Source organism: Falco rusticolus, chromosome 8, assembly GCF_015220075.1.
Source record: "Falco rusticolus isolate bFalRus1 chromosome 8, bFalRus1.pri, whole genome shotgun sequence".
Lineage (NCBI taxonomy): Eukaryota > Metazoa > Chordata > Aves > Falconiformes > Falconidae > Falco > Falco rusticolus.
In genome coordinates, this window is record NC_051194.1 from 51,780,643 (window position 1) to 51,806,305 (window position 25,663).

The 25,663-nt window shown below is 41.8% G+C and overlaps 2 protein-coding genes and 1 long non-coding RNA gene across 7 annotated transcripts in view; 2 read left to right on the forward strand and 1 right to left on the reverse strand.

Moving 5' to 3' along the window:
* The window catches only part of BMPR2 (bone morphogenetic protein receptor type 2), a 109,649-nt gene extending 89,228 nt beyond the window's left edge, over nucleotides 1–20,421 (reverse strand). For all 4 annotated transcript variants that reach the window (XM_037396954.1, XM_037396955.1, XM_037396956.1 and 1 more), the window contains exon 1: nucleotides 20,329–20,421. In XM_037396954.1, the coding sequence (XP_037252851.1) occupies nucleotides 20,329–20,404 (76 nt within the window). In that variant the 5' untranslated portion in view covers nucleotides 20,405–20,421. The remainder of the gene's footprint in view (nucleotides 1–20,328) is intronic.
* LOC119152141 lies at nucleotides 1,314–4,587 on the forward strand. Its single transcript, XR_005105692.1, has 2 exons — nucleotides 1,314–1,495; nucleotides 1,593–4,587. It is a non-coding gene; the product is annotated as an uncharacterized LOC119152141 (long non-coding RNA).
* A 27-nt stretch (nucleotides 20,422–20,448) lies between the features above and the next one.
* On the forward strand, nucleotides 20,449–23,037 carry LOC119152140 (translation initiation factor IF-2-like). Of its 2 annotated transcripts, none has more exons than XM_037396958.1 (2): nucleotides 20,449–21,713; nucleotides 22,091–23,037. In XM_037396958.1, the coding sequence occupies exons 1-2, from the start codon at nucleotides 20,471–20,473 to the stop codon at nucleotides 22,324–22,326; spliced, it is 1,479 nt and encodes a 492-aa protein (XP_037252855.1). In that variant the 5' UTR covers nucleotides 20,449–20,470; the 3' UTR covers nucleotides 22,327–23,037. The 2 variants fall into 2 exon arrangements, with proteins under 2 accessions (XP_037252855.1, XP_037252857.1); XM_037396960.1 differs by having other exon boundaries at nucleotides 20,449–21,697.
* The last annotated feature ends 2,626 nt before the right edge of the window (nucleotides 23,038–25,663 follow it).

Here is a 25,663-nt window from a genome sequence, read left to right on the forward strand (position 1 = left end):
TGAAAGGGTAAGTTACACAGAATTGTTCAATAACTGACTACCTAGATTTTCACCTAAAACATAAGCCATGCCAAGTCAGAAAAAATTAACATTGTTTCTTTCAGTGGTATATATTAGCTCAGAAACCAACTGTCCTTCTGTGGGATAATGGCTTGTTTTTAATGAAATCCCAGTAAAACATGAAGGATTAGGAAAAAAGGCAAGATATCTATTATTGTTTACAAACAATATTTAGAGACATCCAGAAGACTTTGCATGCTTCAATAGCCATTTGTGGCGGGGGGGAGGGGGCAGGAATCTGGGTACAACACTCATTTCTCTCAGCTTCTCAGAACTTTTGAAATTAGATCATACCCATAACCACCGTAAACCCTGTAAAAATAGGCAAGTAAGTTATAGTAACAAATACTGTTAAATATTTGAAGTTAACTTCAATTGCACACCTAAAAACTTCTACAGACTGTTTTTTAAAGATGTACTAACATAACCTAAAGCCAGTAAGGATAATACCAGATAATAAATTGACGTTTGTAGCAACTGAGTATTTGAAAGCAGCAGGAACACACAAGAAACTTAAATTCAGATTCTTCTGAAATTTCCCTTAAGATACAGTTTCTTTCTGCTGAATTCCTCCCTTATACCCATGCCCTGTGTTCTGTTCAGATGAGGAACAGGGACCTGGGAGGCCTATGTAATCCATGGGTAAGACTCACAACAGAACTTTCTAGAACAAGTCTGTTCTCAGTCAGGTTTTTGCCAGAGATGTGTGGGGAGTGTGGGAGAAGGTCTGGAGGTAGAAAGGGAGGACTATAGTTTTGTTGCTGTCGTTTTAAATACCGTATTTCAGCCATACCGAGGGGTCAGCATACTCAGTTCTAAACGAGCTTGACTTGAACTGAAGTGACCTGGCCTCCCCAGCCTTGCTAACAATACTTGAGAAGAGGATCTGTGAATCTCTTCCAAGTTCTTGATAAGCAATTATTAGTAGTAATTGTTATAAGTAGAAGATGCCACGATTATCACACATTTTAGTCACCTTACAGACAAAACCAGAAAGCTCTGCAAGCTTCCAGGGCTGCAGTATCAGATTATGAACACAAACCCAGCCAGTACTTCAGACAACCTTATCTGGCCTTCTGGCTGGCTGCCACAAAACCTTTACTTCCTTTAAATCCTGCTCCTATTCTGCTCTATTGTTTCATTCCTTTAGCGAGCTTTCACTTCACAATGAGGGCACCTCTGCCAATCTAGCCCTGCCTCTGTAAATAATTTACTGGTTACATGATTTCGTCATAAGCAGTGACTGGAACTGCAGCATCAGGAAATTCAAAACACCGAGTGCCAAAATGTCCACTTACCAGAACGCTGCCGACAGCCAAAGCCCTATCAGTAGCCCTGAGGCAACATCTGGCAGACCTGGCACAGGTCTCCACTTGCTGTGGGAACCACCAAATGTGTTTCAACAAGATGGGGATGAAACTTCCCTGCAAGAAGGGTAAGTACTTCAACACAACCACCTAAGCTTCAAATGGAGTACGCTGATAACGTAAGGGGAGGGAGTACTCTACACTGATTCCTCCCCTGTCTTTCAGCCAATGTCTCATGATCTTTTTAAGATTCATGCCCAGAGAAAACAGTCTCAAGCCAATTAAGAAACATCAAACCTCTTGCTGGCTCCCTTGGAAAACTGAACTGCCTGATGCAAGCTCTTAAAAACATGGAGGGGGCAAGGAGGTACCCCATCCACACCAGACAGGTGCTCATCTTCATCGGCATAAGCCTTTAAAAACTGTACCATTGTCTTCACAACAGGAATGACAACAAATGTTTTTACTTCACCCGTAAAGGCCTTTAGAACAATCTTTCAAATGTAATACTAGTTGTCAGACACATAGTTTGTGTCACTGGGGCAGTCCAGAGAGGGGGATCGCTCTCCACAGGGATGTAAGGGTTTTTACAGTCATGCTTTCAAATAACAAACCCTGAGCACGTGCAGCTCTGAAGAAGTTTATGCTTTGCATGAAGACACGTCTCACCCGAATATAAGTCCTTCTGCTTACAGAGCAGAAAGCAAGACGGAGCAATCACAACAGTACTGTCCTCCACAGCTCACAACTTCTTTGAGAAGCATCAGGAGTGGGGACAAGCTGCACAATAGCAGTGCTGTGAATTCCCCGTCGTTAGATAACAGAGGGCTTGCTTATCTTAAAAAAACTTTTGCAAGGAGTTACAGATTTCTCCCTGCAAACTCCATGAAATTATTTTACTGGGTACTGTATTTACCTGTAAATAATGTGTATTTTGTAAATAATGTTACAAAACAAATATTCAAGCAGAAGGGAAGTTCTCATCAAACTTGTAACAGCGGAAGACCTGATGGCAATTCAGGTCAAATAGGTTATAAATACTTGCATTTACACACTAAGTGTGATTTGTCATTGGCTTTTTATCATGATTTGGTTTTGTTAAACTGACCACCACCACAATTATTCCTGTTCTAGTTTATCTTAGTAGCATTTCAGCTCAGCACGGTCATATACATAACCTGAAATTCAAGTTTTAGGACCTCTTTAAACAAATTGCATTGCTAACCATCTTTTCAATGTTAGCAAATTAAGGACAGCATTGGGGGACAGTTGGGTTGACATTATTCGTATTTACTTACTTTTAATTTAAATTGAGAGGGGAGGGAATAATTACATTTATTATAACCAAGCCTGGAACTCTGCCTGTAATTAAGAATCTGACACATCTTAGAAGAACTCTATTTTCAGTTGCTTAAGACATTTGCCAAACTATCGGTGTGGTCACAGATTTCATATGGCAAGTGTTTTTCTACTATTTTACTTAGAAGTGAAAACCAGATTCTGTTAAAATGATGCTGTCGAGCCTGAGAGTAAGACTAGAAAAAATAGCTTGTGAAGTCCCTATTAAAATACTTTTTGAAAGTATTCTGTTGACAAATTCTAAAACTGGAAGAAGCTGAATTTAAGATGTGGCAGATGGGCTGCCTCATACCAAGGGTGTGGCTTTCGGTTGGTTTGTGGCTAGCTCTTTTTTTCTTTTGGGGAAGTGGAAAGGGAATAGAGGGTGGATTGCTCATTTTCTTGACAAAGTACCAAAATTATAGGCCTCTGAAAAACTTCAGAAGAGGCTGTTAGTTTGGAAACTCAATTTTTCACAGACCAGCAGTGCTGAACGTGCTCTACAGTCTCTCCAGGACGTAGGATTGTTTCACATGCTGCTTCCATAGGCAGGTAAAAATGTGCTCAGCTGCTTTATGAACAGTCTGAGGTGATATTACCTTCCATTCCTCCCCCAGCAGCCAAGTACCTGCTCTGGTACAACTGGAACTAAAAGCATGACTCTCTCCTGAGCTCCTTGCTCTTGCCAGGGAAGCAGACAAAATAGGAAGAAACCAAAATACTAAGTGCTAATATGTGAAAAGCAGAGAGAAGACAGAACACAGGCCAGCAGAGAAAGCAGCAGTGGTGCTGCTGGCTCAGAGGAGCAGACAAAGCAAAGGAGGTCAAAACCAAGTGAAAAGATCAAAAGCCAGGGAGACGAGGAAACTGAAACAGAAGAGAGATGGGAAATGCTTGTAGCCTCCAATAAAGAGCAACTCTGCTTGGTAGAAGCAGCTATTCCCCCTCCCCCACCACCTTTTCTTTGGTTTTTTTTTTCTTTTCTCATCCTCTAGATAGCTGGCATTTATTCCGTGATTTTGGTCACAATGTTGTGCTCTGGGAAAAAAAATACTATTGTAGCAAAAAAGAGTAGGAAATAAATTGCTAGGTTCAAAGCATACAGCAAGAGGGTTTTTTAATGACAGCTTGTTTTCAATATACAAAGTTTTGACTTTGGGGTTGGTTGGGGGTTTTCTCTGCTTTTTTGGTGTTTGGTTTTGTTTTTTTTTTAATTAATTGCTTCCATATCCTTATTGCAGACAGTTCTCACTAGGGTATATCTGGATGCAACACAGCCTGTAAGGCTGATTTTTCAGTCTTTCCTCTCTTCTTAGCACTCTTTGTAGTCTCTTTTGTGGTAACCATTGGAGTTAAATCTCAGAATTTTAAGACCATCATTAAATGCTCCCCTACTTCATCCAAAGATACTGATAAGATCTGAAATGTGGTATAACAAGAATCAGCATTACAGAACAAGGTGCAACACTTCAAGGGAGAAAGTCTTTGCAAACATACGTGGACTTTAAAGTTTCTAGCATTTATAGAACCAAACAAACGCCCAACAAGACAAGCAACAATTTCCAAATTGAAACTAAAATAACTTCTTAGCCCATAGGATGAAATAATTTGGACAGAACTGGGGATACAACAATTATCCAGTGGCCTACGTGCAACCTGCTGTAGGTGAACCTGCTTTAGCAGGAGTTGGACTACACCATCTCCAGCGGTCCCTTCCAACCCTGACCTGTGGCTAACTGAAATTTGATTTTGTTTCCCCACACACTTAAAGAGGCCTTCATTACATAGCTCTGGTGAGGAGGATCCATTCTTCACACCAGTCTAGTGCCTACAGCTTCAGCCATTCAGCCACAGAGGAAAATTAGGAAGCAAAAAAAAAAAATTATCTCAAATTACGTTATCAGCATTCTACCACCTCACCAGCATTTCTTGTGCTTCCAAGAAGCAAATTAATGAAATAACTATTTCTGTTACAGATGTCCTATCTTTTCATCAGTGAGCCAATATTATAGCATACATTCTTCTATTTTCATCTACTACTCTATTTCATCTATATGTACCAGAACAGATTCTGATACTTTTAATTCTACTGTATTTTTTCATTAATACAGTTTGAAATCTGCACCTAGTTAGCATGTTTCTCCCACAGTAGAGAAACTACAGTTTGTGTCTGTGGTCCATTCATAATGATTTTAATATGGCAGCAGTGTAAGGCTTGGCAACTAGCATATTTTAATTCAGGAATTTAACACTACATCCTACTTTTTGGAACTTACATATGCTAGTCCACTGGATTCTCTCACACTACCTGAGATGTGAAAAATGAATAGCTTCAGAAAAGGTTAACAGAAAACACTCTTAGGGTTTTGCATGCTCATTTAAATGTCCTTTATGTCTAGGAGTTTCTTAAAATCTATAGGGAAGGCAGGGCTCAGAGTAATGTTACATATACTAGTATTAGAAACAAAAACATTCCAGCAACATAACTGGATAATGCTAAGGCTCACGTTACCACTTTTCTCTCTACACAAGCAGAAGAAACACTTAGGGAACATCTGACAGAAGAAAGAAAAAAAAAAGTGAAAAAACAAAGGAAATACACAAAGATGATAGAAAGAAATAAGAGTAATGAAATTTCAGCAATATGCCCATGTCCTTATACTTTGTTTCTTCTTGCAGTAAAAAAACGAGGATAATTTCAAAAGGAAAGGGAAAAGAAAGGTCACATAGGGAATGTTTCAGTTTACCGCTGCTTCTAGAAAGACAGTGAAAGCATATTGAAGTACAGACACTTGGATTTGCTAATTTAGATACAGATACAGTTTAAGATTAGACATTCACTTTCATCTAAAATAAGGAACTTCCACCATGTGCCTACCAAATAAGCACCACATTTTTGCTGAATCATTGAAATATATTCACGTAGTTGGGCAATCGTATACACTACCAAAAAAAGCTATTTAGTCATCTGTTCAGCTGTCTTAGCTGTTCATTAAACTGCACAGGAACAGCTCAGTCAGACAAAGATGATGAGTGGATGATACAAAACAACAGATATTTGGAACCTGTGGCCTGCTTGGGGTAGCAAGTCAAAGAAATTGAGACGTTAGAAATTATTATAAAAAAATTCAGTTTAACTAAGCAGAATCCAAACAGCAGTAAGGTAAAATGCAAGGTATGACACTCCAAAATGTATTTCAAATTAAAATGTTTTTTCATTTAAAAATTGGTATCTCTATGCTTTGCAATAAAAACACCATTTTTCACAACTTTTCTCTGCAGGTGTACTTTCAATAAGTACAATGCTTTCACAACCAGCTTTCATTTACGAGATGTCTCAAAAAAAACATCAGTTTGGGATTGTAATGAAAGAAACCCAATGAGGTGAAGTGGACGGCAATGGACCAGGAGCCAGCAAACCAGAGATCTGTTCCTCTTTCCTGGTGGCAGGCAAAGCAACAGGGAGATACTTCATCTCACTATAGTCCTCCTTCCAGCCTTTGTCTGTATAGTCAGTAAGTACTCTGATGCTTTTCCTCATTACAATCACTGTTAGGCCTCACTGCCTTTTTTTTTTTTTTTTTTTCTTCTTTTAAACATCTGTACTGCAATAATCAGTGGTGCACAGCACAAGTTCTCAAAACACAACTGGTGTCCCAGAACAGAAAATCCAGGGAATGAGACTTGTCTCCAGCTCCCAAGAAACAACAACATTTATGGCAACTTAGACAATTGCTTAGAGGGGAAAACCAGCTATTTTTAACTATTTTGCTTAGTGGCTGTGCTTGAGGGAGGCTCCCATTTCCTTTCTTCATCTTACATAGGAAATAGTAGTTATGGCTGCTTTTCCCTCAGCTACTTTTATGGAGTATCAGGGCTTGCAACAATGCACTGTCTTCAATACTGTCACAGGTTCAAAGCAAAAGCCGAAAACTGCTTCCAAACCAACTTCTGCCCTGAAGGGCAGGAGGCAACTTTACCTTTGAAAGCATCTATTTCTGTTCCACACAGAAATAGCAAGCCTGCATTGGGTAAGGCCCTGAACATGAACCAGCAGGCCAGTCCGGGGATCCAGAATTTAAGCTGCTCGTGTTTAAGGCTGCTGGTGCTCCCACTACCAAGTGCAAAGGGTATGCAGCGCTCTCACAAATGTATTTTGATTGTGCTGCTTAAGCTTTGCTACTTGGTGTCATCCTTTGCACTTTGAGACAATTTAACTCCAGCACGGGAACCTGTAGGGACAGACAGCACTTTTTGATTTGTCAGCTCCTGATGACCAAAAGCAAACATTTGGTGGATCATTAAAGAGGAATTTAAGAGCTTCTCTCTAGAAGGATCATTGCTAAAGACCTAGTTAACTCTGACTCTAGTTTCATTCCGTTTATTTTAAAGCTACGAGAGGTTTATTAATCCCATGCTAAAACAAGTCTTGTGTGGTCCTTAACAGAACCGGATAAATGCTACTATACGTCAGGTACAGGACAGGAGAGAGGAACTCTGTCTTTTTCCTCAAACGGAGACATTTGAGATGAGGACAATCTTTGTATTCACATTTGTATACATTTGGCGAATAAAAACCGGAAGGATAGGAAGGGCAGAGCAAGCAAAGGCTACAGCAGTTCTAAACAAACTTCCAAAGCCTGATCTCATCAGTCTTGCACAATACAACTTTAAACACAAAGATGAGAATTCAAAACGGTTCTAGCAGAACTATAAGGAAAGGTATTCACTATCACACTAATGAGTAGATACAGATCTCCAAGAGAGCATGATGACTTTCTTCTTTAACTGTCACACCCTCCCTCTCCCTCCATACAGTAGTTGACAACACTAAGAATAATTTCGGTTTTCTTCTACATGTAGTGAAAAAATGTATTAGCGGCTTGCCTTTCAAGTGTCCTGGAACCCTCTAATAAAAATGCACTATAGGAGAAACAGTTTGGAAATCTGTGGCATGGAACCTGTATATCACCCAAGGACTGGAACAGACCTTCACACAATTTTACCCTAACCGCCCCCCTCCCCAAATCCCAACCAAAGCTTCATATGATTCTTCCAAAAGCATTATTTAAATATATATATCTGAAATCGCTTCCTTAATTACTTGCTCAAGCTCATGCATGTTTCAAAGAAGTTTAGTAGATGAGCCACCTCTCATGGGCTATACCGAGCCAAGTTTAAGTAGGCAATGACTGTCCTATACTGCCTCTAATCTCACCCTACTGCATCTCCCCAGAATGAATTATACATTCACAGAGGATGTCATCTGTCAGTCACGACCCTCAGAGTTTGTGCTCTGCAAGACAATAAAAGTAAAAAAGAAAAAAAAAAAAAGAGCCACACTTTCAGAAAGCATACCAGAAGAGCCGGGGAAGCTAAGCATTCCTTTAGGGAAGAATAAACTTCAGTCTTTTGCACTTCCTTTATGCATCCCAGTTGATCTGAGCAGTTATCAAAGATCTCTTTTCAGTAACATGATACAACTAGTTTCTTTTCATTAAGGCAAAAAAAATGCATAAAACAGCAATGTTCAAGTTGAAATAAAAACATCTTTCTACAATAAATGAAATAAGGGGAATAAGTGAAAATGAAGAAGAGAGAATATCAAGAAAGAATCATGCAAGAAGAATCATCTCCACATTGGAAGATACAGCATCCGAGTGGAAAGGAGAAGCAGGAAGGTCTGCAACCACAAAAGTCTGCTCTCTGCAAGAACTTTAAATTGCCCCTTTCTCCACCAAATGAAGCAGAGACCCCCCAGAGAAAAATACTTCATAAAAACTGTCACAATTATGCACAAAGCAGCTGAATTAAGGTCAGACAGATAGTCACAATAATGGCATTTTTTGATTTTATGTGACTGATTTCATGTTTGTTTTTAATGCTCTGCTTTTAGGTAATTCCAGTTTTGCTAGTGAAAATAAAACTATAGAATTATGGTCATCCTCTGCTAAATATATCATTTGCAGCTTCCCTTCCTTAAGTGCTCCACTTGGATTTTAAACTGTGGAAGTATTATCACCTCCCGCTCAAACAGAAGAATTGACAAGGGAGAAGGAACGATGTCCACAAAGCCATGTAAGATAAAATATGAAATTACAGTCAGTAGGAATTTATTTATCCTGCAGTAGCTTTGCATGTGCACACTCACAAATTCTTTCCAGGAGCTTTTAGAGTTACTGCAGGTTACAAGCATGCACACAGGCAGTCAAAGCAAAGCAGGTGGCAAACTATTTAGTTTCCATCTGAACTGATCCTGTTCCTTTACATATCTTTTTCGTGAGTTCTTAACATTTACCCTCAAGCTGTCAAGGTGCATCTCACTGCTTGTGCCTCCTGAGGGGCATCTGCTACTCACTGTTAGTCTTCACATCACCAAGAAAATTTTGAAATCCCTTCCCATGCTTTCCTCAGTAGCTCTGCCATTTTTCCCCTCAGTACTCCTCCCCAACTAATTCTGGTAGCGTCTACATAGAAATCAAGCTAACAAATCCAGCAGAAATAATTAAACTGGGCTCAGCTTGTAGCTACATCACACTTCACCTTCAAATTTTGATATGCCTTAGAAGTAGACACATACTCTTGGGGGGGCGGGGGAAGGCACAGCCCTATCCTTGGAAATGTTTGTAGAAGTCAAAGCTCACTCTGCTACTTAAAGGAGGGAGGCAAGTCTCTAGAGGTGTTTCCTATAAATGTGTACTTCAAAATTCCTCCCACCTCAACTAGATAACAAGTTTTTCCTTCAAATATAATTAACTGTACAGCGTTTCATTAAACCATTTCTTTCAAAACCAACCACCCCGATGAAAAGCGAAGAAACCCAACATTCTGCCATCCAGACTGCATCCTTTACCTCTAGGATGAGTGCTTCTGGTGATCACAGCGAGCTCTTGCCTTGCCCTTCTGTATGCCCACCGCATTCTTTAGCTGCAAGGTCACTTTTAAGAAGGTGATTAGCCTTCCTTGTTTGGTACAGGATGAATGATGCTCTCATGCCTGTCTAGACTGAAACTTGATGGAATGCAGTTACCTCTGCATCTCCTATCCCCACACCTCACAGAAGTGAAGCAAGCCCCGGTGTTATCAATTAAGCACTGGAACTAACAGCTATAGGTAATTACCACAAAGGAATTTACTATCAGATTCCACTGAATAGGTCATCCTCATTTGTTAGTATGTATTTCAGCTAAAAGCAGTAACTGTTTGTCTGTGGCATTCCTAGATTATTTCAAACTATTTAGTTGCAATTATGTTGATAGCACATGTCGGTAACATAAAAGTAAATTAATTACAAGCTTATTCTAACCAGCCTAAAAATAATAATAAAACCAAGGGTGGAGAAGGGTGGGCAAATCTAGGAAAAGAATCAAGACACAAATACCTTGTCCTATAATAACACTGGTAAACACCCAGCCAGGATGTCTACTTTTATCCGGAGAAGCAAGGATATTGCAATAGGCTTACTCCTCAGTGCTTCCTGATAGTTTCACTAAAATGTCTGATCTCCAAAATCTACGTAAAGTTCAAAGAACTAACTGTAAATTTGTACAAATCAATAAAGTATTCAGAATATGGCAATGCTAAAAAGGCTGCTGGGATTACACTAGCATCTTGTATAATAAGCATTTGACAACAGAATGTAACTATACTGAACTTCATTGTCCCAAAGTGATTTTGGTTTTAAGTTAATAGCATGAACACAAAAGCATGCAAAAAAAAGCAGCGTTGAAGAGGTCTGTAACTGGCATCACTTCAGCACAGAAAGGGAAAAGTGACTTATTTAAATTTCCATTTTAATACAGAACAGTCACATACATTTTCATTTTCCCCTTGGTAATCAGATGCAGAAGACAAGTCAGCCAATACAGTAAGAAGTTCAGTATTCAGAAATACCTTAACTTCAGTTAGAAGCCTGGCTAAAAAGCCATTGATGTGTTCTGGTTGGTTTTTATTTTGCATTGTATCTGTGAACATATTGCAGGAAGACTGGAAGTGATATATAACAGCATCATTACATGTACGTCAAATCCTGGTGTCTGAAAACTATGAATTTAACTACATTTTAAGATTTGAAATTGGCAGAAAAGATACCATATGCATCATGAAACCTGTCACCCGAGAGAAGCTGTATCTCTTCTTGTTAGTAGTAAAGCAACATTAAAACGTAAGTACTATCTCTAAAACTCAGTAGCCAGTCATTCACTTAAATTAAGCATTACCTAAGACACTGCACTGATTTTCACAAATATTTAACAATTTTATGGACGATTAATCCTAACCAAATGCAAAAAGTAAAGTCATGAAAAGGATTGAGATTCTATGAAAATTCATATTTCAGTTAGTACAACTGTGGATTATTCAGGTTCTTTGTATAAAAATATGCTCAGTAAAGTTTTGCATTGCTTGCCACATAAAAACATTTTTTAGAAGTTAAAATTTTAGTTTTCATCTGTTTCTTTACATGCTCAGCAGTTCAAACAGAAACTTTTTGCTACTACTTTGATGGGCACTAGCTACACACAGTGCAGTTCAGACACAATTCTTCGGGACATATTCTGGATTTAGTGGCAATGCCAGATGCTTTCTCACTCAGCTAGTGCAAGCCTCTTTCTGTAACAGGACATACAAAAGGACTAAGAGTGTAACACATACTGCCCTGTGTGCTGCAAACAATTCACCATTCTTCCCAACTGGTCCCCCAATTTTTAATGAGAATCTTAATTAACTGCGGAGCTTTTTGACTTTTCCGCCTATCTTCTTCCCTCGTTACTGGATCACCAACTCTGTTCACAGTGTTAAAAGCCCATTCTTTATTCCTCTGCATGCCTTATTATGTCCCCAGCTCAGCTCTTTTGTTACTAACCCCTCTCCCACCCTTCCAAAACCAGTCCAAAAAATCAAGTTGTTGCCCATGATATCACTTTGACAATATCTGCCTCCTTTTGGAGACCTTCACTTGCTTCAAGATGAAGGTCTTTGTTTTGATGACTGCTTCAAAGTACCTGACATCTGAATAGTTGCTTTCACATTTAACTCTTCCATTCCTCAGCAGGACCCAATTCAGCATCTCTCTTACTGCATTCCCTCTTAAACACCTCCACATTTCCTCTGTGAACTCGCTTCTGCTCAGAATATGCTTACCAGTCTCATATATTATGACACTACTTATTATTCAAGTGTCTTAGGACCCCACTGCCTTTTTTTTTTCCCCTGCCCTGCACACAGGAAAGGGAGAAGAGAGTATTCTTGCACTTTCAAGGTGAAACCATTAAGTTATCATATTATTACCGTATCACTAGTCTTCCTCGGTTCACACATCTTCTCCCCATTTTTTTAATTAAATTACTACTTTGTGTCATATTTGGACTGCGTACTCTTGTGCCCAAAGGCCATATCTTTTATTTTAAGTAGCATTATATAGTCTGCATACAGATTAGTAAAATAATCATTAGGGGTTTGTTTTGCACACAAATATTCTATTCCACTACTTCTTAAAATAAGGGAAGCTAAATTTGCTGACAGCTTCGTTAATGGTACTACTTCTCTAACAGGAAACAATAAAAGCAAAGAAAGTCTCTCTGTTTGCCATTTAAAGTATTTCTAAGTTTGCACTGAAAAATTCAGGAAAAAAATATTTACTAGATTTTAAATTCTTAGCTGAAACTGTTAAAACAACTGGGATCAAATAATTGCATTCTGCTGTAACAGCATTAACTACTACTGACTAAATTTAACTAAAATTTAATTAGGCCAGATTCATCTCAGTATAACTAAAAGAGAAATTATTTAACAGGTTCTGATAGAATCTGGATGTAATTAGCAAGTGGAAAGTTTACCAGTCACACAAAACAAGCTGTTTATAAGAACTTCTTGGAAATAAAGATCATCAAGCAAACAGCTAATTTGCTAATATTAAAATACTAGGTTTTAGCAGTGAGGCAGATTGGTATGCTTGAATTTTGGTAACATACTTAATACATAAAGATATAGACACATACAGAGACAGACACACACATATATATATGTATTAGAAATCATCTTCACTGTACCTGTGCAATACGCGCTACAATCAGGGATTTGTGTATGTTCTACCTAAAAACAGTTTACAGAGAAATCCAAATAATGCTGCAGTGGGCATGAGAAATGATTTACTGTACTGTTTCCACATCTTTTTTTTCACTCATTTAGATTCACTGAGTCATTCATCCCAGCCTGCAAAGCAGAGTAAGAATAGCACAGAAGGCTGGAACAAGTTCTTCCACTCCTCAGCAGAGTCCTAGTGGAACCAGCAGCAAGCCCTGCGAGAGGGAGCGTGCGCCCTGACCCAGCGCTGGCAGAGCCCAGGCCAGGAGGGCTATTTCAGTCCTGGCAGCTGCTCCCGCTGCAGCTCCCTGGCCTGCCCATTACAGCTAGAAATAAAGGAAAAGAACTTTAAACATGCAAACATATGAAACCAACACCGTGGTGGCATCCAGACAAACACCATTAGAGGGTTCCTTTTATCCTTCTCTGATTGCAGCTGAAATTATTTTAATACAGAAATATTGTTCTTGGGCGAAGTGCCTGCTTTGCATATATATGGCGATGCCACGGTCTAACTAAAAACATCAGTGCTACAATCTTAAGTTTTCTTCAGCTTACTATATTGGCCTTTCACATCATTCATATATCAGGCAGCTAATTATAATGAAATTTTATCTTTAAGAACCAGTAACCATAAAAAACTTTAATCTTCAACTAAGAAGGACCCCTGTCTGCAAATATAGAAAAATAATTTCTAGAGTTTGGGTTTTCAACAAGTAATAGGACTGGCAAAGTTCACAGCATACAGCACACATCTACAGCGTATAGTATGTCTGCATCAAGATTTTTGCAACTTACAAAGTATCAGGACACAAACCACCCCAACAGAATTAGCTTTACTGACCTCTCTCTGAAGGACAGCACCAGAAGGAAGGATTAATTTTCAAGTAGGTTCAGCAACAAACTAACTACAACAGAACCACTCCATCATTAACAAAAGACCAACAAAAGCAAACATTTTTTAGCAGTGGACAACTAAACATAGCCCTGTAAGATCATTTAATAAAATCATTACTACAGAAAACAGCTTGAACGTTAACAACCCATTTTTTTCCCCCAATATATGTTTTCTCAAGTCTAACGAATTTCAGAATAGCAAAGAACTGTGGATTAGCTCAAATTCTTGGAAAACCTAAATAAGGTTCTGTAATACGGATGGTCTAGGAGTTTTGTTTCAATTACCTGTACCCAAGCTGCTTTGGTTGCAGAAATAAAACATTTTATTTCTAACAGAAACTAAACTAAACTCAGTAAGTCTGATAAGGCAAAAAAGCGAGAGCCATAGAGCATGTTTAGTCAGTCATTCTTCTCAATGAACTACATTAAAGCTTCTCACACCAGGTGAACATGACCTTCGTGACTTACGCAGAGGGAAATTACTTCACGCCAAGAATGATAAGCTTGAGATGACCCTGCCAACACCCAATACTTTGATATTAATTAAGTGCTGCATTCTCTAATGTATAAATTAAGGACCCCAATTAACATATGTGACCTACGATCACACTTCCAGTCATCTTACTCAAAAAAAAAAACCCAAACCCAAAACAAACAAACAACCTCTTACCCGTATTTTCTCACACCCATCCCGCTTACAACTCAAAATAGAAAAAGTACATATAGTAGAACAAGGAGCATAAATGTAGTATCACCTTTTGGCTAAACGTTAACAGTAAGAGCTGCTGTGCACCGCTAGCATTACTTAGCCTACATGCCAGTACCAGTACAGCAGCTGAGAGGTTCACTATACCACGAGCTGTGTCATTGTCCGCTACTTCCTCCAACCCAGAAAGTGACAGTACATACCTTTCCATTACTCTTGCTTAACACAAATAATAAAACTTTACCGGTTCAAGAAAGTATAATACGTTACAAAAACATTCAAAGGGACCACAGGAAAAGCGTAAGTTACTGAGCCATTGAAAAAATATCATAAGGAAATTTAATGTGTGGGATATCTGAACTAAAGATAAGTGCATACACAGGATAGTCGATTAAATCCAGTCTTGCAAGTGCGAAAACCAATGCATACCATAAACTGCAAGTTACTCATACACACTGTGAAGTCATAGATGGATGACAACCATTCAGTAAAGTGATTTGGGCATTGTTCTGGAAGCTCAGTTTAACAAACTGCCTACTGCATTGTCTCAGAAACATAAGTTGTTCCACACGAAGCGGACTAATCGCCTATAAACATGCCTTTTCTCCCACGCTTCTTACCCAACTTCCACCCCTCCCACAAAAGGGATCCCCAGTTCTCCCCCAGATCTCCTATGGCAGGCTTGAGTGAACAGAAGACAAAATACACTGTTGCTTAGTCCAGAACGGTGTTTGCACCAACATGCTTGCCAGCATCCCTGCACTGACTGGGCAGCCAGTTTTAAGCAAAGATAACTACCTGGGCTGAGTTCTGCTCTGCATTCTTTCCCCTTGGGAAACCTCTACCTTGGAATTGTCTCCTATTCAGCTCCTAATTTTCAGGAAAACAGCAGCAAATTAATCTCTTGAGACTTTCAGCATCTTTCACACATGGCTGAAATTGGCCAGCAGATCCAGAAGTTAATGGTAGAGATGGAAGGGTTTGCAAATGGCAATGACACTCTTCTGTATCCACATTGCCTATTTTCCCCTCCTTCTCTCACAGAAATCAGAAACAAAAGAGAAAACACCAAGTACCCAGACATGCAGAAGCTAGACAACTTTAGAGTTCAAAACAAAAAATGCAAACCCAAGAAGGAAATTGACAAAACCGACACACCCCAATGACTTGAAATAAAATACCATCACCACCCAAAACCCCTGTGGTTTCCAAACCTACAAGACTGAGGGAAAAGGAGAGGACTAAAGGCATCATCTAAATTACTACTAGGTCTCCCTTTCATTCTTACAAGAGAGAAACAGAAATGTTCAAAACTGTTTCCTACAACTACACTTTTTTTCGCTCCCTCAGCGCAAAACCTTCATTCCACCACACAACTGCAGGCACTCACTCTCCAAACAAGTCTGACAAATGTTAAGACACCATCTCCATCTGGTTGTCTAATACACCTTGGTTCTCAACCCAATGCAATCCAGATTGAATCCTTCACCCTTCCAAAGGTCTCCTGCCCTGCTAGCCTTCCCTCCTCCTGGTCACACACCTAGACTGACCTCTCCTATCAGATGCAATTAACAGACCCCTAAAGTCAGAAATCAAAATTTTGGGAAGAGCATAAGGTTGCAAAAATGTTTTTTAAAACTGCAAAAGTTTCATTTTAAAACATTAATAGTCATCTCAAGCTTCCCATTGCAAATTACTGTAGCGAAGTCTGAGACACTAGGCTTCAACATATGAACTTACCACCCTGGCAACTGTGTGCTTCACACTGTATGTTCAGATGGATTGCCACATATTAATTAAGGCATATCTTAAACAATCTTGCATTAGAATAGAAAGAGGAAAAAACCTACTACTATTGCATTATGAAAAAACATCATAATTAAGCACTGTAACAGGACAGACTACCTAGACAGGCTGTGAAATCCCTCTTCGCTGGAGATTTTAGACATGTTAGACAAACACTGTTATCTGTACTCATGCAGCCAGACAATGAAGGAAACAGAAGAGAAGCCACTTCCAGCCTTACACTTCTGTGAACCTATGTTTCAAAGAAAAAAAAAAAAAAGAAAAAGAAAAAAATACAGAAAAAAAAACCCACAGAAAATCAGTTTAAGTACTGAAATGTTGGTGTTTTGGAGAACGTATCTTCTATTTCACTTATTTTTAAATTCAAATTCAAGCAGTGAGCAGTTCCACTAAGTCTACAAGCTTAATACTTAAAACTGCTTGTAAGCTATGCAGATTCCTGTCCTATCCAACATAAAGCATCACCAAGCCTGTTTCATTCAGGGCATAAACATTTTGTTCCAAATGAAACTTTACACACTGCTTACACACAGCCCTGGCTGGGAAAGTTAGATTCTGCTCAGAAAATGACAGCACACGTTCAAGGCACAGCCAGACTGAGTCCAAGCACAATATAGCTCCTGTGCTTTTACAGCTACACTATTTCTTTACACAACTAGACAGTTAATGAAGCCCTAGTCTGACATACAGGCTGCACTTGTACGTGTGGTTATCCATCAAGCATACCAGTTGTGTCCCTCAGTCTGTTTCCATCCACTAAGCTAGTATTTCTGAGAGAGCTCCCAAGTCAAACAGAAAAATAAATTTAATTTTTAGGTTACATCTGAAAGAGTCATAAACAATAGGTATAGCTCTAGTAAAGAAGTAGAAATTGGCTTGCAGATGTTTAAAAAAACTTGTTTAATGTGCAAGATACACAGAGTAACTAATTCAAACCACTGAATTAGAAGAGTTGAATAGCCAAAGGAGGCTTTTCCCCGTGTCACACAATTCATACTTCAAACAAATTACGTTGAAACGCTGAAGTAACTCTAACTGGCAAGACAGAATTGGATAAAGATGCTTCAGTTCACTCACTTTAATGAATAATTAAGATTATAATTTTTTAAAAAATACTTCAATCTCTATCCAACTCCACACCAAAAATTTTGCAACAGTGCTGAACCACACAGACATAGACCTATGGAAAGATTCCCAAAGATAAAAGGATATTCTCTTTGCTCAAATTTTCACTTCATACTTTCCACAAATCATTTACATATTAGACAATGGAATGCTGTCTATCCTGGATATGTATAAAGAAGGAAAAGTGGTTTAATATTGCATATCACAGAAGGCAAACAAGTGAAACGAGGAAAGATTGTATCTTTAATATCAGGTCCATATGAACACCCAAACAAAATTCTTTAGCAATATTGGGGAACAGCTCAAAGGTGTATGAACCACCTCTGCAGGCACAACCCTCACGATTAACGCATCCAAATCCTCTAAAATATAAGGGTGTATAAACCTGTCTCACAGTTCTAAACACAAGATTTAAAGTGTGGTATATCAAGTCATATAAGAAATAAAGAACAAAGTGGCGCAAACCATTTTTTTCCAATATAGCTTTTTAAACCCCTCAAATTTTTACTAAGACTAGTATTACTAAAATGCCCTTACTGTAGCATTCCTTTTTACAAGGACTAGTATGTGATTTAAATACAGAGTTACCAGATACCTGTTCAGATATGAATTTTACCAGAGGAAGCCATTAATATTTTCCCCCTAATAATCAGCAAGTAATTCTGAATCCAGGGCTAGCTCTCTATTGTATCTTCAGCCACAAAGGTGAAGGCAGAACCACCTTCTTTCCTCATTCATACTCCAGATTATGAGCGAAACTGTCATCTACAGCCCCACTGTAAAGATTTTTTTTGGAGCTCTCCCCAAGGAGGTCCAGATACTCTCCACCAGACAGAAACTAACAAACCTGTCTGATCCCTCTGATGTCGCAATTTTGCATTTATAAACAATTCTATACACTGCTGAGAAATAGTATCCATTCACTAATCAGAAGTAAGAATTAACAGAGGTTTGCAAAGCTACAAAAGCAGCATTTTCACTCTGATGGGAGCGTACAGTTCATACTTTGGGGGAGGGGAAGACAAAAAAGAGTGTTAGCTCTTTCATGAACATAAAAGGGCAGAATTACACATTAGTAGTAGCTTCCCCATGTATAGACATTTTTTTTCTGAAATGCAGCCTAAACTTAAAATCAACCATTAGTTACTTTAACTAAAGCTTAAATCATCCGTGTAATTACTTGTACAGAGGATTATGACCAAGGTTTTTTAAAATGTGGATTGTTAAAATTTCACAATTAAGAAATAAATCACAATGGGAAAACAGGTTCCTATTCACAAAACAAGCAAACAAGCATCCTTAATAACTTTTAGCAAGGCAAAACCAGAACTGAAATACTGGGAATGCTGTTGCCAGGTCAGGATTGAGGTGAACTGGCAAAGCCGTGCGAACGACATTGCACGGCACCTGCCCAGCCCTTGGCCTGGTTCAAATCCATACTCACTCTTTTAGTAACCCTTCTCCCTCGTGAGGGCACAGAAATTACCAACTCAGTGAAGTTTTCAAAGAGGGGAAAAAAAGCCTACGCTTTTTAAAAATTGTATTTGAAAAAAAAAAAGCAGCTAAGATGCTGGGTATTCTTGATTCATACATGATTTAATACCAATATTTTTGACCTTCATAAGTCCCTTCTTCTAGGGGGAAAAAAAAAAGAAAAAAGAAAAAGAAAAAAGAAAAACACTCCTCTACCACAGAAAGACACTGCAGACGTCAATCTAAAATAATGGCAGTCAAAGGTCAGGATGATATAGGCAACATCAATCTTTTAATTTAAATATCTTCCTGAAAGAAATCTCTTAAAAAGCAGAAATGAGAAAATCAGGGACTATCCAGTCAGAGCGATGAAGAAACTGCCTCAACATGCATAATTTACAGGATTTTCCTAATAATGACACCAAATATACTCAACTTTAACAAATAATTCAATTTTAAGACCTCAGTGAAATGTAATATGGAAACTACCATCAGCTTGTTGGGTCATCTTAGCAAGATACAGCAATTTTCTTACAAAGATTAATTTATGGACTATACACATCAGATTACAAAATAACACTAAAAAAAGCAAGCACTGCAAACTGGATCCCAATTAGCAAAAGACACCAAAGTGCTAGGAGTCTTCCAAAACCGCTGGAAAACGCATACTGCAAAAAGAATTGGTATTAGTGCCTAACAAAGCTGGGTAAACACTCCGAAGGCTCCAACATGCTATTCTGTCACCATGACAGAAAACCAAAGGATGCCAGACCAATACACATCTCTCTTCCAGTATCAGGGACAACCATCCTACATACCTGACACTGAGCGCCCGAGCAAAATTAAAAATAGGTCTAGAGCATCCAGAAAATAGGAATGAGGATGCCCTTAGCATATATGCTTCCAACTTCTTGTTAAAAAAAAAGAAAACAAAACACAAAAAACTCTCCAAGATCTTTCAACATTCCCAACAGCGTTTCTTTTTACCGTTCTATTATCACAAGTGACAACAGAAACAGCTAAATTTTTGCTTCGGATCCTTCCTCCATGAAAAAAAACCAAACAACCCCAGGTTACAATAAGCGTGTTATAAAACTGCAGCACATGTTTAAGGCCCCTAAAAGCACCGATGCTGATAAAATTAAAAATGGCTGTGCCCAAAGATCCCACAGCAAGACAGGCACAGCTCTGCTGGCGATTAAAATATATATTAAAAATTCCTGCATTACCTTACAAAGGGCGAGGCATGCAAAACAAAAAGATTATATATTTTTCCAAAACTGAAAGTTAGGAGACAAGAGATGCAGATCTAGGCAAAGCATGCGTCTTGAATGCAGGTCATTTACACAATAAAGCCGATTTTATTCTCCGAGACACTTAACGTATCGGGATTTCAAAACTTTATGGGGCTTCGCCGCCGAAATCGATGCCCAGCACTTTTGAAGGAGACACCGATGTGCCCAAATCCCCGCGGACCCCACCCCCCTTCCCTCTGCCAAAATGGCTAGTTCGCTACACCCGCTGGCTACTTACCAGCCGCAGTGCTGAGCAGCAGGGTGGCACTGGAGAGCAGGAGCACCAGCACAAGGTGCTGCAGTGAGGCAGGCATACCTGGGGGAGCCAAGGTTCCAGGCAGGAGGAGGAAAAAAAAAAAAAAAAAAAAAAAGCAAAAAAAATGGGGAGGGAGGGGGGCCCGACGAGAGGAATTTCCTCCTCCTTGCGCGCAGCCTTCCTCAACTCTCTGGCTTTACGATCCCGTCTGGAAGGGCAAATGGCAGACGAGAGGAGCCGTCTTCGCTCTTACTCCATTACACCCGCCCGCCGTCATGTCTCGGGGCTCGGCACCGCTCCGTGGCCGCCGGGGAAGCGCCTGCTCCTGCCTCCCGGCCCCGAGGCATCTCCCCCCGCCGGGCGGCGGCGGCGGCGGCGGCGCGCTCCCCACCGGGCTGGGGCTGGGAACCGGGCACCGGGCTTATTTCCCACGCAGCTCCACCGCGCCGAGGGACCGGCCCGGCCGAGCAGCGAACATGTCCAGCCGCGCACCCGCGCCCAGGCACCGGCAGAGCCGCGGCAGGGGGAACCGGCACCGCTACGGGCTGACGGCACCGCCGCGTCCCATCCCGTTACAGGTCTCCGCGCTCCCGCCGCCCCTCCTCACTGCCTCACGCTCCCGGGAAGGCGGCGGCGACCGCCTCAGTCGCTCCGCGGCCAGGCGCGACCCTCCCCCGCTCTCACGGCGAGGACTGGGGCCGCATCTCGGCCCATCCGTGTCCCCCCGCCGGGCGGGCTCCGGCGCGCGCCCCCCGCCCCCCACCGCAGCGGCGACGCCGCCCCCGGCCACCCCGACAAAGGTGGGGCCCAGAGCGCGGGGCGGCGGGTGGCTCCTCCCCGGCGGCACCCGGCTGCTCGCCGCGGCCGAGAAGGCCCTTCCCCGCGGCGGGGGAAGGCGCTCCCCCTCCGCCGCCTCCCCCGCCCCCCGAGCTCCCACAACGCCGGGCAGCCCCCGGCCCCGCGCGGCCTCCTCCCGCGGGCCCTCGCTCGCCGCCGGGCAACGGCTCAGCCCCTCCGCGCTGCCAGCGCCTTCCCCCCCGCGCCGGGCTCGCCGGCGAGGGTCAGCTCCGAGCCGCTCCGCCTCCTTCCCTTGCCGGCCGCCGGCTGCGGGCGGGAGCCGAGGGCCGGAGATCCTCCTCCTCCTCCCCTACTCCTCCTCCCCCGCCGCGGCTCGCGCCCCCGCCGGCCCGCCCCAGCAGCACCAACGGCTCCGCCGGCTCCAGACACAAAGCGGGGTCGCTCCAACCGCCAGCCCTGGCACCCGACCCGCCGGCCAGGCCACGCCCCCCGCCCCTCACTGGCGGGGCCGGCCGCCGCCCCGCCCCTGCCCGCCGCGCCCCTGACCATAGAGGTGGGCCTCCAGGCAGGTAGAGAAGGGCCCTGCTCGGGCAGGAGGCGGGGCGGTGCCCGGCGGGCGGGCGGGCGCGCGCGGGGGCAGCTGCCCCGCCATGTTGTGGGAGGGGGCGGCGGGCCGGCGCTGGGCCGTGCCAGGGGCGGGTGGGCCGCGGGCAGCGCCGATGGGGCAGAGGCCGCCGTGGCGAGCGGGAGAGCTGGAGGCGAGGGGGCTGTATGGGATAGGCCCGGGCCTCGCCCAGCCTGCCGCGGGGGAAGGCTCCGCCAGACCTTCCCGGGAGGGCCGCGGGGGGCTGCCCCCGGGGGACCCTCAGGGAGCTAGGCAGCAGGGGAACCTGAGCTCAAGAATCGCAAAAGCGAGTTTAAAAACAACAACAAAAATCTTTTGCAGGCCCTGAGATTGCATCAGCCTTGAACGCCACGGACTTTGTCTCAAAAACCCCGAAGCTTCTGCCTCGTCCCCTGCTTCAAGGCCCTGTTGTCGCAGGCCCTGTTGAGCTCTGCCGCAGCACTGGCAATACTACCTACCTCTCCCTCCCTCTACCTCTCCTGGCAAGTCCACCCATCTCATACGGCTTCAGCCACCAGACTCTCACAAGCAAAAGCACTATCTGCCTCTTAAATTGAAGAGATTTTTATGATTTCAAAACAAAAGATAAAGTCAACTGGCTGAGCTGTTCATATGCTTTAACCTTTGCTATATTGCATAGGACAAGAGAGATAATTGAGGCCAGCAGTTGATGGGAGAACTGGACTGGAATGTAGTATCTGATGTTGTGGCCCGGCAAGGCTCTTTCAAACAAGTTTTACTGGGCGTAGTGTAGAAAAGGGTTCTTAAAAACATTCTGCACACAGAGGGCACCTTCATATCTGGGCTTCTCCACAGGGTCAATTATGGGAAATTGCTTCCCTGTGCCTAACTTCTTACGCCAGGTTCAAGAATGGGGTACAAGGAATACGAATTCAAAAATCCAATTCCACCCCTCAAAATAGTAAATGCTACTAAATAAAAAAGTGTAGTTGCAAATCAGAGTTGGAATTTTAATGATAATAAAAGGCTTCTTTGCATAACTCCATTCTTCTTCACAAGCCCTAACAGGTGAAGTAGATGTACTCTAGTTCTTGCATCATCAGGAGAATTATTAAATAAATTGTAATAGGATTTTTATCATTGTGATGCTTTCGCCACAGACACACTTTGAGATTCCTAGGGTCAAGCAGGGTTTATGTGGCTGATGGTTATAAAAATGTTTTAAAAGTTTGTTACGATATATATACTTCCAGTCTATGCAGATCTGACATGGATATTGGAGAGAGACAATAAAATACAGAATCCTAGATTGTGATTTGTATTGCCACTTTCCAGAACTGCAACCACATGTTAACCACAGTATCCTTCCTGTTATTTGTGGAATGTGAACTGTCAAGAAGAAATAACATTTAGAAGAGGAGAGAAGAAAAAAAAAAAAAAAAAAAGAAGAGAAACCCCAACAACAAACAGAATAGTTTTACCTCCAAGGGAGAGGACCAACACTTGAGTATTTTCTTTGGGCCCAAAATCCAGTGTTCTGGTTCAGCAAAGACATCAAACTATGCAACATATGTTCTGTCCAGCTGTACTACCAATAAAAGAAGTGAGATCTACTTTGTTCACAGAAAACAAGAACTTAACTGTGTGGGTTACACAGTACTTTCACTGTTTAGATGCTAAAAGAAAATTACTGTAATTATATGACATGAATCAAAACCTGCTCAACCTGAAGTAAATGACAGAAGTCTCACTTGTTTTAATGGATCTAGTTTTGGCTCATTAATTAATACCGGGAGTTCTTCTCCACAAGAAATTGTACAAAAAACAGATATTCTGCTTTAAAATGCATGTCTTTTTTTGTCTCCCCCAAATGGATTGGATTTTTGTTCTGTGTTTTCCTAGAAAGACGGAACAAGACATGTGCTTTTTAATACAATTATTTCCCCTCAGCTTCACAAAAACCCAGACCCTGATCAAGCAAACACCCTTGTGAAGGCCATGGGATTGTGGTTCTGCTTCGCCTGAGCTTATATCAGGTCCGTGGACTCATCTCCCAGGATTGCAATCCCAGAAGTTGGCAGGACTTTCTCCTCCTTCCCTAACCTATTTTAAATTTTGCAAAACCTCTTCTCCTCAAGGGCCAGGTCCCTCCTAGCCTCGTGTGACTGCAAAGGCTGCAAAGGGCCTCTGGCCCCGCACCGGTGACAGGCTGCAGAGCTGGAGCCACTGTGCCTGTTTCTCTGGAGCTGGCAGGGCCGAGGAGGGGCTGACCTCTGCTTCACCACACAGATGTAGGAAGCAATCGCTGCTGTCTAAGCACAGAAGCAGCTTCCTTTTCCTGTGGTGGTGGGAGGAAACCAGAGATCTAAACTGTCACACTCAGACTCACTCATTGTTATGTGCTTGGACAAGAACATATTTATAATTCTTTCTGTGATACCGTGTTATCTGTAAGCTAGGATTTCACAATTGACATTCAGCAATGCCAAGTAAGACCCGCAGAAAAATACTCAGAATAATGACAACTTGCAGAGCTGCAGCACACTAAATCTGTGTCGTGGCTTCAGGTAAGGGATGGGAGGAGGCAAGAGCAAACATGTAAAATTTACCAAGATTTGAAAGAAAATATTCTGACTGAAGCACTGTATTTCCACCAGGAAGAACTTCACCCAATGAAACAATATTGAACTTAATGGAGACAAGATTGTTAAAAAACAGAGTGAGGAGAAAAGATGCAAAGGAGATGCTCTTTTGCAACTGTGTGTGCTGTTTTCACAGCCAGGCAGGGGCAAGGCTGCGCCAGGAGGGCAGTCACGGGGCAGAGAACATGGAGGACAGCAGCAGAGGAGCCCGGCCGGGTATGGTGGCTGCAGGCTTCCTGAGATGGAAGTCTGATGTGCACCAAGTCCACGGCAGGGCACATGTGTCTTGCCCTTGGACGAGGGAGCTTTGAACAGCATATCCACGTGCAGTGCACTGAGGCTGCTTCCTCTGCTTGAGTGAGACATGGAGATGAGAAATGAGGCTGATACGCATCTTGGATGTTTTCAGCTGTCGGTCACACTGATGCAGATGCAAATGTGTTGATATCACTTGCAAATTCAATACTGTACACAAGTGAAACCAATCATGTCCTTGTTGGCAGCATCACCTTTAAATGCCACACATCTTTTTTTTTAATTACCTGGAATATGGAAAAATATTGTAATGCTTCTAAGGGAGTATTCCAATCAGTGGAAAATAAAATGAAAAAAGGATGAAGAAAACGAAAATTAACTACCAAACAACAGCTTTGGCCCTATTTCTTTTTAGAAAATGCAATGTTCAGGCACTTTAAAAAGATTTTTCAGGATAGGGCCACTGTTATCCAAGAGTTTTTCAGCACTGACGCAACATAACTGTTATCATTGTTAAGACTCAGGGGACTGTTCTTTTTGACAGGGCCTTTCATGAAGTCAACAAATCAGTTTAAGGCAAGCCATAAATTATATTTGGCTGCCCATCGACTTGGCCAGTGTTCTCTCAGTGCTGTCGTAAGCGCCAGGGCAAGAAGATAACAACATGGCCTGATGTTTAGCTTTGAGGGGATACTTTGTTCCTGAATTAAAAACAAAGCATCCCCATAGCATAGACTCTGATGGATAAACATGAATCAGCAATCAAGGTGTTCACACATTTTTCTACAAATAAATACAGTCACTCTGGATCCTAAGTAATAGCTTAATAAATAATGGATGTGGTACAGGTCTCCACCACAAATGCCTGCCACTCATGGCTAAATTAGGGCACCTGTCAACCAGATCATCTCCCCAATCTCGCCTCCTGTAACAGTATGTGGAGACAGAGGTGGTTTCTGCTAGCCAGGTTCCAAGCCTCATGTAGCTCTCTAGATTATTATTAACATCCTGAATTGCAGCCAGAATGAACCAAAAA

Bases quoted from the DNA above. Each gene is read 5' to 3' on its own strand.
- LOC119152140 (XM_037396958.1), top strand. From the start codon at position 20,471: ATGGGGAGGGAGGGGGGCCCGACGAGAGGAATTTCCTCCTCCTTGCGC. The intron at 21,714-22,090 runs GTAGAGAAGGGC...AATCTTTTGCAG, and splicing joins AGAGGTGGGCCTCCAGGCAG to GCCCTGAGATTGCATCAGCC.